We start from the raw sequence: 12,353 nt of genomic DNA on the forward strand, positions 1-12,353 counted from the left end.
CTGCATTAGCAGGCCGATTCTTTACCACTGAGCCACCGGAGAAGCCCTAGGGAAGTTCTTTAATGTTTTTCTTTTTGGCCTCACTGCACTAGACCACCAGGGAACTCCCGCTGTTGAACTTTTAAATTGAAGATTATTTATCCTTTAGAATTGCTAATGATGTGATTTTATGATTGGAAGGCAATACATGAACATAACAGAAAACGTTTAAAACAGGAACGCAAAGAAGATGACCTACAGAAACCCCACTGTCTAGAAAAATCTTTTTATCAGATTGGAGCATTGCCTTCAAACTTCCAAAAAAGATACTGTTTTTCTAACAAGTGATGAATGTTTCACCCCATCTCTGCTTCCCCGACTCCCGCAGATAGCGGCCTGGCGGTGCCGGAGGCTCTGGAGCAGCACTACCGTCTGTACTCCCGGGAGCTGGACGCGGGCACGCTGAACTGCCTGCTGCTGCTGCACAGCGTGATGGCCAGCTCCCTGCGCGTGAGTAGGCTTCGGGTTCAGGCTGTGTGACGCCGTTCCCTCCTGCCTGGCCTGTGCGCTAGCCCTGGGTGAGGGGCGGCACTGGCCCCAGTAGAGGGAAGAGGAAACTCGGAAACCCGGAAACCCCACGAACCAGGCTGCCTAGAACCAGAGGCACCTGGGGCTGGATGGGGCCGTGCCACCCGCCAGGATCCAGGCAGGTTTCAGATGAGGCGTCCCTGGCGGGGGCGGGGGGGGGATACCCTGTGTGCGGCCCCCACAGCAGGTCTGTCCCCTGGGCTGTTGTAAGGATCCCTCGTGGGATCCTAGAGTAAGCGTCAGGGTCCCCAAGAGCGCCCCCCCGCCCCCCGACTCGCAGGACTCAAAGTCTGTTGTACCACCTAGACTCGACAAGCACTGATTCCCATCCTCCCCAGTCACCGGCACCCACTCTGACTCCTGTCCGTGGCCCTGAGCCCCCAGGAGCTGCACAGAAGTGGGCCCAGTGTCTGTCCTTCGCTGTCAGCTTATTTCACTGAGCATCTGCGCTCCAGCAGGTGCCAGAGCTCCCTTCCGTGTCCAGGCTGAATCCCAGTGCAGTGTGTGGACGGACACACTGTGTTTATCCATACCCATCGATGGGCACTCGGGTTGCTGGACCTTTTGGTTATTGCGAATAGGGCTGCTCTCAGAGTGGGTGCACACGCTCTGTTTATGTCCTGCTTTCGGTTCTTTGGTGACGCCCCCGGGGGGCGGGATTGCTGGCTCCTATTTCTGGTGATTCTGTCTGACTTCCTGAGAGCGCTGGTAGCAAGCACCTCCTTGGTGCACCGATTTGCTCGGGATCGAGGCTGTGCCCCGTGTTTCCTGGGCTCTGGCCCTTTCTGTCTGTGATGGGAGGCGCAGTGGAGGAGAGCCCGTGATTCGTTCCAGAGGCGGTGGCTCCTCAGGCTCTGCTTGACGACGCAGCCCGCTTGGATCTGTGGTCCCTGCCGCCTCACCCCGCCCTCTGTCTGGTCCCAGGACGGCTCTGTTCTGAACATCTCGCCCCCGCCAGAGGAGCCCAGCCAAGACCAGCTGGACGACAGGGAGGACCTCCCGTGGGGGGCCCAGTTTGAGCTGCCCCCCATGCTGCTGGATCCGGACAGGTGACAGGGCCCCCATCCCCGGGCCATGGGCATCACCTGGTTCCCAGGGTGAGGTGGAGTCCAGATGGGGACCCGGAGGCTGGCAGGTGGATATCCAGCCAGAGACGCTGACGTGTAACCCTGGGCGCATCTTGTGAAGCAAGGCTAATGTCCAGTCTTGCAGAGTTGTTTAAGGAGAATCAGTGTGGGTGCTCACCACACGGGGCGACTGTGAAGTTGGGCTCTTTGTTGCTCGGAAGACCAGCTTCACTTCACATGCGGTTTCTTTTCACCATCAGCCACCTACTCCCAACCTCAGTACTTTCCTCCTCTTTTCTGGTTTTCTTTCTTTTCCTCTGATGTTTCCAACACACCCAAACGTAGACTTGTAGACTGAACAGCACACGCTCACCACCTGGGTTCAGTAGCTAATATTCCCCCGTGTGTGTCGCCACCTCAGCTTGGGCTGCAGTAACAAGATGCCACAGACAGGTGACTTAAACAACAGAAGTTACTTTCTCACAGCCCTGGAGACTGGATGAAGGACTTGGGGACCCGGCCCCGGCCCTGCTGAGACCTCTGTGTTTTGTCCGCAGTGATGGTTACAAGTCATCGAAAGCCACGCCGTTGAAAAAGCTGGGCAAGCAAGACTCCCTCCTCCCGCCATCCTCGCTCCACATCCTGCTGAGCCCGCCGGCTCATGAGGTTGGTGTGTGCAGTGCTAACGGGCTCGCGACTCTGGTGAGGCTCCCTCTCCTGACAGGGTGCTCGGGGCCCGTCAGAGCTGGCCCAGGGCGAGCGCGAGAGAAGCTTCCAGAATGCAGGTTGTCCATCACAACAGTGCTGACCATGTATTGAGCCCGGCTAGCATCACCACGTTAGGGTCTGGAGCGTCCAGGCCAAAGCACTGCAGATCAGGAGGCTTAACGCTCAGACGCTCGTTCTCTCCCACTTCTGGGGCCGGAAGTCTAAGGTCAGGTGTCCCAGGACGGCACTCCCTCCACAGGCTTCGGGGGAGGGTCCCTCCGGCCTCGTCCAGCTCCTGGGGGCCCCGGGCTCCTGGGCGGCCTCCCCGTCTGCCTCTGTCTTTACAGCCTCCTTCCTCTGTGGCTCTGTGTCTCTCGTCTTGTAAGGAAACCCCTCTGGGGATCCAAGACCCACACTCAATGCAGAGGTGACATGCGGGGGTCCAAGGTGGACACGGGCTGGGGTCACCATTGACCAACCCACTATGACACTCCCCCAGCCATGCAGGGGCAGGAGTGGGTGTCACCCTCACTTTATAAACAGGAAATGAGACCCAGAGAAGCCAGGTGACCGCTCCGTGACCCCTGTTGCTGGGTCTGCTTCGGGGCCCAACCTGGGGCCACTGACGGTCCACTCACTGCTGCAGCGTTCCCCGCAGAAGCCCAGCTCCCAGAGCGTGAAGACACTGGTCTCCAAGCTGCGCTCCCCGGCCGGCCGGGAGCCAGGCACCCCCACCCCGAGGACGGCGGCGGAGGCTGGGCTGAGTGCCCAGGCCCTCAGGGAGATGGCTGCAGGCACCAAGAGCATCACGCTCATCGCGGCCGCCCGGCGCTCCAGGGCGCAGGACCGCGAGGGCAGCACTGGCCGCCCCTCCCCCCACCCTCCAGGGGAGGCGGCTCCAGACCCCAAGGACCCCAAGCCCAGCATCGCCCCGGAGACGAGCCCGGCCGACAGGAAGTGGCCGCAAGCCAGCCCGGGCAGGGCCCGCTCTGCAGAGAAGAAGGCCAGGGGGAAGCCGTCCCCCCCCGCCACCAGGAGCGTCCAGCCAGTAGGTGGACAGGGGCCTGGGGGTGCTGGTCCCAGGGGTTCACCCAGAGCAGTGGAGGGGGGCGGCCAGCGCTGACCTCCACACAATCATGGTGGGTGTGGGAGTGCCCAACACACCAGGGAGAGAGAAGAGAGCCAGACCCCCCTCCCCGCCCCCGTCACCGTGGCCCAGCCCCTTCCTCCTGACCTGAAGCCACGTGTGGGCATGTCGTATGTGGCCATCATTGTCCCAGGGAGACACAGTTTTGTGATCTGGGCCTTTTCCCTACCATTATTTCATGAATTTTCATGTGCCTACCTAGTATTTGTACTTTATAAAAGGCACATGATTTGGTTCTTGTGGATTCCCTGGTGGCTTAGATGGTAAGGACTCCACCTGCAATGCAGGAGACCTGGGCTGGTTCCCTGGGTCAGGAAGATTCCCTGGAGAAGGAAATGGCTACCCACTCCAGTATTCTGACCTGGAGAATTCCATGGACAGAGGAGCCTGGTGGGCTACAGTCCGTGGGATTGCAGAGTCAGACACGACTGAGCAACTAATACTTACTTGATTCTGAACCACGTCAGATAAACAACAGTTGGTGAGAGGTGAGTTGCTATGCACTAACGACCGTGAGATGTGTCTTTCCTCCCCAAGTCTGGTAACCAGGCCCGTGTCATACCCACAGAGGGATGACCAGACACACGTAATTCCATCTGTGGCCACTTTGTGGGTTTCTGCTCCCCATTAAATGGTGCAGGTTGTCTTTCTTCTTCTTTTTTTTGTTTTGGCCATGCCACACCACGTGTGGGACGTTAGCTCCCCAACCAGGGACTGAACCTGTGACTCCCACATTTGGAGCACGGAGTGTTAACCACTGGATCACCAGGGAAGTCCCTGTCTTTCATTTTTGACCATCACACACGATGCTCATGCATCTCTATGGGAACAGAATTCTTCATGTTGAGTTGCTTTCTTGGGATATTAGGCAGTGAACACCCGTGGCAAAGCCTTAACAAATAGGATTAAGCAAAAGCAGAGAGCGCGTGGCAGAATTCAAGTGACCACAATGGTGTGGAATGATGTTTGTGTGGGGAGGGCGCGGGTTCCCCGGGTGCAAATGAAGCTGGTCTTCACCGGGAGGGGCTTGTCTCTCGCCATCCACTTGGTTAAGTAAACCGAGTGAGCCTAAGGGAGCAGGCTACCCCTGGGGGCATTGCTGGTGGCCAGGGGGCTGCCGGAGCTCCACTCTGCCCCTCCTGGTGAGACCCTGAGTCCTGCTGGACACACAGTGGGCATTTGCTAATTCAAATGGAAATGGCTCAGGTGGCTCCTCAGTGGAAGAGAAGTGGGGCAGTAGCGAGGAGCAGAAGGCGGGTGTAGTGGTCAGGGTTACCCTGAGAAATAAGACCGAAAGAATCTGTGCGTATGTATGTTCACCCCCTGTCCCACCGTACAAACGCGCATGCCAGCTAGCAGAGCCAGAGTTTCCGTTCAAGTCCAAAGGCAGGAGAACGCCAGTGTCCCAGCTAAAGGTTGTCAGCAGAGGGCCTCTATCTCTCTGACTCACGGGAGAGTCAGTCCTTCTGTTCTATGCAGGCTGTCAACCGATTGGATGAAGCCCACCCCATTAGAGAGAGCCATCTGCTTTACATGGCTGATGGGTTTAAATGGTAACCATCACAATGGTTTAGATGAAACCCCTTCCATGGGGGCATGTGGTTGAGAAGGAAAAAGCCCGGGGACGAAAACCCAGGACTGCATCAATCATTCATTCATTCTTCTTGGTGGTTGAAAGTGAATGTTAGCAGTGATTCTGCCTGTTGTGTTCACTAAGATACCCACATAGCTGGCGCACAGTAGGTGTTCAGTCAGTGCACGACTGCAGCTCAAAGTGCCCCTGACATTTCATTCCTTCTCTACCTGCTCCCCATACTTGGTGATGCTTCCCCCACAGGCAACAGAAAAACTTCAGCCACCCTCCACGGATCACATAGCCGAGAGCCAGCCGCCCCCTGCCCTCCCTCAGCTGTCAAAGTCTCTGGGAAAGAGCTTTCTCCCTGCTGTCCCTTCAGCCTCTCAGATGAAACCCAGCCTCAGTTTTCACGCAGGCATGTGATCGAAAAAGGACAAGAGCAAGTTGGGTTTCTTCTGCATCTCCGCCCCTCCTCTCAGACGTTTAGAAGGTGTGACGGTCTGGGCTGTTATCGTTGTCTGCTCCTTGGCGTGAGTGAGTTTCAGGTTTTCTTAGGCAGCAGGTCAGCCACAGTCACCGGCTCTTTGAAAAGGTGTATCTGGGGGTGTGCTCAGTTTTGCTGCTGGCCTGCCTGGCGTCCCAGGAGTCTGAGGCAAGGACTCAGTTGTGCACATCTGGCTGATTGCCTTAACTCGGTCTGCACCCCGGGCCCCCGTGGGTTCTCTCCATGCCGGTTTGAGTCCCACCTTCCACGGTGGTTGTTACTACAAAAATAATAAGTACTCATCATGGAAACTTTGGAATATAGATAACATCATAAATAAAGGAGAAACCACTTGTAAACCCCACCACCCAGGAAGGGTCTCTGTAAGATGCCATCCTCATGGGGTACACAGGGGCATGAACGCATGTCCCCTGTTATGGGATGCTGGGATTGTGGCCGGTTTATTGCAGTGTGGGGACAGATTGGTGGATGACAGCCCTCCTCAGAGGGGCCACCAGCTGTTACTGACCTGCCATCAGAGGAGCACGGAAGTCGAGGTCAAGGGTTTAGAAAAGAACACGGCAGCCAGATCCGATGGAACCACAACTTGTCATCAATGGCCTGGATTCTGTCTTTAAGGAATTTTTCATTTAATCTTCCTAGTAAGTTGCTTTTGTTATATTTGCAAAATTCTCAGTCCCATATAGACTGAGAAGCAGATAAGGCAGCTAGTCCTCACCATGGTTGACGGGGAGCACTGGCCTGTATCGCTGCATAACAAGAGCTCACACTTATTGAGCACAGCCTATGTGCTAGGCACTGTATGGAGTCAGCCTGTTTGTCCTCACCGTGATTTCACCAGGAGAGGAACAGTTATCCCCGTGACACTGATGAGGAATCCGAGGTGCAGAGAGGTGGCAGAGATACTGGGGTTCCGATCTGGTGGCTCCTTTAGTTAGGGCCCCAGTCCGGTGGGCCGTGCATCCGCACCTTGGTGGATATCACATCTGGGGGTGCGGAGACGAGCCACAGCCCAGGCGCATCTGAGGGAGGAAGGAGCAGCTGAGTCCCACAGGCCAGTGGACGCCAGGGAGGAGCAGGCGTGTCGCTCCATTTACCATCCTCAACATCCCTGCATATGAATCGGCGCCCATTTCACAGGACGATAAGCACGGAGCCGAGAGGAGGGAGCTCCCAGGTCACACGCTCACCTATGGGGCTCCCCACCCGCTCGGACTCCCACCCTGGGTCAAGCGTGAGGCAGGTCTTTCCTAACCAACCTAAAACGCTTCTGAAAAGATGTCCAGTTCCTCTATGTGAGGAACTCTTTCCACCCTGATTAAGAGCAACTGAATTAACATCTAGAGCAGCTTAGAATTTTGATTACTGAAGCAGAAGTTGCAGATGGGCAGTTCTTGGGCCAACTCCAGCCCAGAGCTGGGAGGACCCTGGCTGATCAGCGAGCACACGGTGAGATAATGTGAAGAATCAGATTGCTTGTCAAAACGCAGAAGCTGGGCTTTCCTTACAAGAGGATCTGCAGTCAAGGGCTCCCTCCTCGCACCTTCAGCAAGGGGGCCGCGGTGTGTGTCCCCAGGCAAGGGACTGCAGATTGAGCTGGTTTTTTTGTTCCTGTGTCTGCAGGCTCTGTGGGCACAGGGAGGACAGTTGGTCTCCATCACTGCTTTGTGCCCGATAATTACAACAGGTTCTCAATAAATAGCAGCAAAATGGACAGATGAATGAATGAGTGAGTGGGGGTACCCGTGAGCAGAGACCTGGGGAAGTGGGCACCTGACTCGATCCTAGGAGAGATCCCTTATCCCCCCACCCCTTCCTTGCTTCTTTCCTGTTTGATGATGACGTCTGATTAAACCGTTCAGTGAACCCAGAGAATCCTCTCACAGCCAAGCCAAGGTCAGCTAAGAGCAAGGAGGGAACAGGAAAAGGAAGGCAGAGTGTGGTTGAGAAGAATAGGGAGGAGCCACAAGCCAGAGGGGAAAATTCCAGAAAGTCTGGAGCTCAGGAGCTCATGGAAAACACAAGCCCTCCCAGAGCTGTGGGAGAGAACCATGAGGTGACTTCAGTGAACAGCCAGCAATAGTGAGTCTGAACACAGTGCGTCAGACGCTCCTTATTTAGTTTATAAGGATTCACCGGGTGGCCCCTGAAAATAATGACATTCTCTCCCCCCCGGCTCACTGTTTAGATGGAAACACACTGCAGTTGCCAGAGGCCAGCTTCCCGTCTCCCAGCGCCACCTGGCAGGGCAGCCCAGGCCCGAGCAGGGCGCCCCTCCTGCCCCGGGACATCCGAGGTCAGTGCTCTCATCTGTCAGAGCATGGGTACCTCAGACATGACCGCTCATCACACACCCTCTCACTGGTGGGGCTGTGACATCACTGCGCCTGAACTTCAGCTGTGACCTGACCTGTCAACACACAGCACTAAGCCGTGAGGGCTGGGACGCTAAGACATTTATACCCAAGACGTGAGCGCTCGCCTCATCCCCTCGCCTGAGGAGGTGGAGGCCATAGCGCACGTGTGCCTCAGACGTAACCTTCTTCCCCTGAGAAGCTGTGGCATCGCAGCTGACCCTCACATGTGACCGCTCGCCACACGTCCCCTCACCTGAAGAGGGTGACAGCACGCACGTGTCCCTCACACGAGACCGCTCGCCCCACACCCCCCATCTGAGGAGGGTGACAGCACGCACATGTCCCTCACACGAGACCGCTTGCCACACGTCCCCTCACCTGAAGAGGGTGACAGCACGCACGTGTCCCTCACACGAGACCGCTCGCCCCACACCCCCCATCTGAGGAGGGTGACAGCACGCACATGTCCCTCACACGAGACCGCTCGCCACACGTCCCCTCACCTGAAGAGGGTGACAGCACGCACGTGTCCCTCACACGAGACCGCTCGCCACACACCCCCCATCTGAGGAGGCTGAGACGAGGGTGCGCACGCACCTCAGCTTCTTCGCCGGAGGAGGCGTGCGAGTGTGCGTGTCCCTCAGGGGTGATCGGTCTCCGTGTCTACCTCAGTCCCGGCCCATACTATACGCCCCCTGGCCAGCGGCGCGGTGACATCGGTACATGGGCACCTCCAACGTGGCAGTTCCCTGACCTCCCTCAGCTGAACTGGCGTGACAGCACGCACGTGTGCCTCACGTGACCGGTAACACACGCAGCTTCAACGCGGGAGGCCGTGAAAGCAGCGCACCTATCTCCTAGGCGTAGCCAGCCGCCTTGTCTCCTGGCTCGAGGAGGCTGTGACAGTGCGCGCGTGTGCCTAAGACGTGAGTGGCCACACACAGCCCGTCGCCAGGAGAGCAGCGGCAGCGTGCGCGAGCACCTCCGCCGTGACAGTTCAGACGAGTCCCCTCAGCTGAGCTGGTGTGACGCCCCGCACCCACCCGTCACACACGACGGATGTGACACGCCCCTTCGCCTGTGAAGGCTGTGACGACAGTGAGTGTGTCCACAGAGGTGGCCACGTGCTAAACGTCCTCTCACCCGAGGAGGCTGTGACAGAGTACAGTGGTAGCTCAGGTGTGGCTGGTGGCACCGGGCCCATCACTTCAGGAGGCCGTGACAGCGTGTATGTGTCCCTCAGAAGTGACCAGGGACCACGGGTCTCATTTCAGAAGGGCTTCGTGGGAACCTCGGGTGTGACTGATAGCAAAAGCTTTCTTCGCCCGAGGAAGCTCAGAGCATCGCACGTGACTCTCAGGCATGGCCAGTCGCCGGCTCCCCTCAGCCCCTCACCTGAGCAGGCTGTAACGGGATTTCCTGAGCAGCTCACGTTTGACGAGTCACAGTGTGTCTCCTGTTTAAGGAGGCTGTGAACAGCATGCACGTTTACCTCAGACAGATGAATATAAAAGCTCATTTCACCTGAGGAGGCTATGACAGCACGCCCACCTTTACTCAGACCTGACCGATATAAAGGGCTTTTCACCTGAGGAGGCTGTGAAGACAGCGCAGATAATCCTCAAGTGTGCCCGGTCACATGCCTCCCTGCTTGAGGAGGCTGTGAACAGCGTGCACGTTTACCCCAGAATTGACGGATTTAAAAATGATGAGACTGTTAGGGCACAGCCCATAATTCTCAGGCATGACCGGTCGCCGTGACTGTCCTCACACGAGGAGGCCGTTACGGCGTTGCACGCGCAGTTGTCATGTGATGAATCGCCAGTGTCTCCTCACTTAAGGGGGTCGTGGCAGCATGCACGCTTTCCCTCAGACCTGACTGATACAGAAAGCTTTTCACCTCAGGAGGCTGTGAGAGCGAGCAGCGCACGTATCTCAGATGTGCCCAGGCACCACGCGTCTCCTCACCTGAGGAGCCTGACAGCATGGACATCTAGGTCACACAAGAGCCACACCAGAGTTCCCCTCACCAGAGGAGGCTATTAATGAGTGGGGCTGTTCCTCAGACAGGACCAGTCACCACACGTCCTCCTCACCTGAGGAGGGTGAGAGAACACAGTCATTAACCTGACTCATGTACAAATGTTCCTCACCTGCTAGGGCTGTGGCAGCATTGCATGTAGCTCCCATGTGACACGACTGAGCAACTTCACTTCACATCATGAAATTACGAGTCTAGCATAATGTTGCATGTTCTGTGTGTCACCCATAAAACACAAGGCGCACACTCGTCCCTGCGCTGGTGGCCCTCCACTTCTTCCGCTCCTCCTTCCTGTATCGCTTTCTCTTTATATCTTGAGCAAGAACAGCCATGTGTCGGGTATCTGATCAATCCCAGTGATGGCTGAAGTCACATTAGCACTCACGTCCATGTCATCCTTGTGCCAGCTTGTGAGGCTGTGTGACCTGAATCCTTTCTGGGAACAGGAAACTCCCTCTGACATCCTGGCACTGTTTCCTCACCACTGACCCAACACACACCACGTTGTCTGTAAGGATGTGTATAAATCAACATTCAGCTTAAAGGCCACCAGGAGCTGCTGGGCCTATGCAGGACGTTCTTCCTTATGGCTAACCCTGGTCCCTCTCACTGTACCTTTATGTTAGTGATTCAGGAAAGATTAACCACCTCTCATTTTATGCCCTTTCTTTTAAGTGTTCTGGGGGAAATGGTGTCAAAGGTATTTACTGGCCACAAACCTGGAGCCAAAAGCTCCCAGACCAGAGCAGGCTGAGTAACAGCCAGTTGTTCACAGTGGATCTAAACGCTTCTTTAAATGTGAGGGACGGGAAATAGTCCCCAAGGATTCCCTTGTCCTAACGGCGTGAGTTCACCGTAGTGGAGAATTTGGCTGAGGAGGCTCTAGGGACAGGCCTGGGTTATGGGAGGAGCGGAGGCCAGGACAGACTCGGAAACAAGGCCCCAGGCCCGGGGGGTGAGGTCCACAGGGCCCAGAGGTTGTCTGGGGTGTGGGCAGGGCTGGCGGGGGAGAGGAGTCCACACGGGTCTTGAGCTGAGCCTGGCAAGAGGCCGGGGCCGGGGCCGGGGCCGGGGCGCCCAGCCCTGGCGGGGGCCGGCCAGCCGCCCGAGCTGGGCTCCGGCTCTGCTCCACGGTCTTCCCACTCCCGACCTTCGTTTCGGGACCTGCGTGCTTACGTGTTTTGGAGCACGTTGTTTCTGCCTGGAGTTTCAAATATAAGACCACAGGCTCTTGACAGTATCGAGAGGTAGAATCTTGCTTGTCACTGCCATTCCTATTCCTTTTCATTTAGAATCAGAATAACGTTGTATTTCAAATAAAAAAAATAATGGAGTCTTCCCCCTTCCCCCACCCAGGGTCTACGGACAGCGGAGGCCGACATCGTAGCTCACTGCCTCCCAGCCACCCCTGCAGGCGCCAGGGCGGCGGCGCCAAGAGGCCAAGAAGACCAAGGTAAAGATGGCGGCAGGCAGAGCAGGTGGAGAGAATGCCTTGGGTCCCGGGGTAACTCTGCCCCGAAGCTGGACTTGAGAGCCGGGGACTCTGCCAGGGACGCTTCAGGGGCAGCCTGCCCCATATACGCTTCCTGCAGCCCTGGGCGTAGGTCTGATGGCTGCCTCACCAACCACCTTCAGAAGAGGGCTGGCTGGGGAGCATCAGATCCCTTCCCAGAGACCTCAAGCCCTTTGGGGCCATTCCCACTCATGGCTGCTCTTCCCTGGGTCACCCCACTCTGTGGTTTTGCTCTGGGAGCACCTTCTGTGGGGGCTGGGACACTAGGGTCTCATCCCCAGGCAGTGACCTCTTACCTGAATAGCTCCTGGCAAGAGGCAGGAAAGAATGTGCCTCCGACACCCGTGTACTAGCTGAGGTTCTCCAGAGAAAGAGAACCAAAGGGGACTGTGCATGTGCACCTGTGAGTGTGTAAGTGTGTGTGTATGGGAGTCTACACAAAACAGGGAGGGAAAGAGAGAGACAGATTTACTGGAAGACATTGGCTCACGTGGTTGTGGGAGCCTGCAAGTCTGCAGGGCTGGCTGGAGACCCGGGGGGGGATAGTCGATGCTTCAGCCTGGAGTGTGAAGGGCATCTGGAGCCGAGTTCCCTCTTCAGAGTTTCCCTCCTGGAACCTCAGTGTTTTTAATCTGTCTGCCTTCAACTGACTGGGCAAGGCCCACCCACATTATTAAGGCGCATCTGCTTTACTCAAAGTCTGCTTACCAATTTAAAAGTGAATCTCGTCTAAAAAATACCTCCCTTGCGATACTGAGATTGGCATTTGACCAGACATCTGGATTCCGTGGGCCAGGCCGGTTTGACGCACAATTAACCGTCTTGCCCCACAGGCCCTGGCCAGCCTCCAGAGTGACGCTGGTCCCTGGAGT

The 12,353-nt window shown here is 56.6% G+C and overlaps 1 protein-coding gene across 1 annotated transcript in view; it reads left to right on the plus strand.

The window, feature by feature from the left end:
* LOC138075593 (kinesin-like protein KIF19) overlaps nucleotides 1–11,499 on the plus strand; it is a 33,293-nt gene extending 21,794 nt beyond the window's left edge. Inside the window, exons 15-20 of the mRNA XM_068967452.1 lie at nucleotides 368–489; nucleotides 1,492–1,616; nucleotides 2,192–2,300; nucleotides 2,359–2,419; nucleotides 2,900–3,390; nucleotides 11,383–11,499. Of these exons, the coding sequence (XP_068823553.1) occupies nucleotides 368–489; nucleotides 1,492–1,616; nucleotides 2,192–2,300; nucleotides 2,359–2,419; nucleotides 2,900–3,390; nucleotides 11,383–11,499 (1,025 nt within the window). The remainder of the gene's footprint in view (nucleotides 1–367; nucleotides 490–1,491; nucleotides 1,617–2,191; nucleotides 2,301–2,358; nucleotides 2,420–2,899; nucleotides 3,391–11,382) is intronic.
* The last annotated feature ends 854 nt before the right edge of the window (nucleotides 11,500–12,353 follow it).

The sequence above is a fragment of the Capricornis sumatraensis genome, chromosome 3, assembly GCF_032405125.1.
Source record: "Capricornis sumatraensis isolate serow.1 chromosome 3, serow.2, whole genome shotgun sequence".
NCBI lineage: Eukaryota > Metazoa > Chordata > Mammalia > Artiodactyla > Bovidae > Capricornis > Capricornis sumatraensis.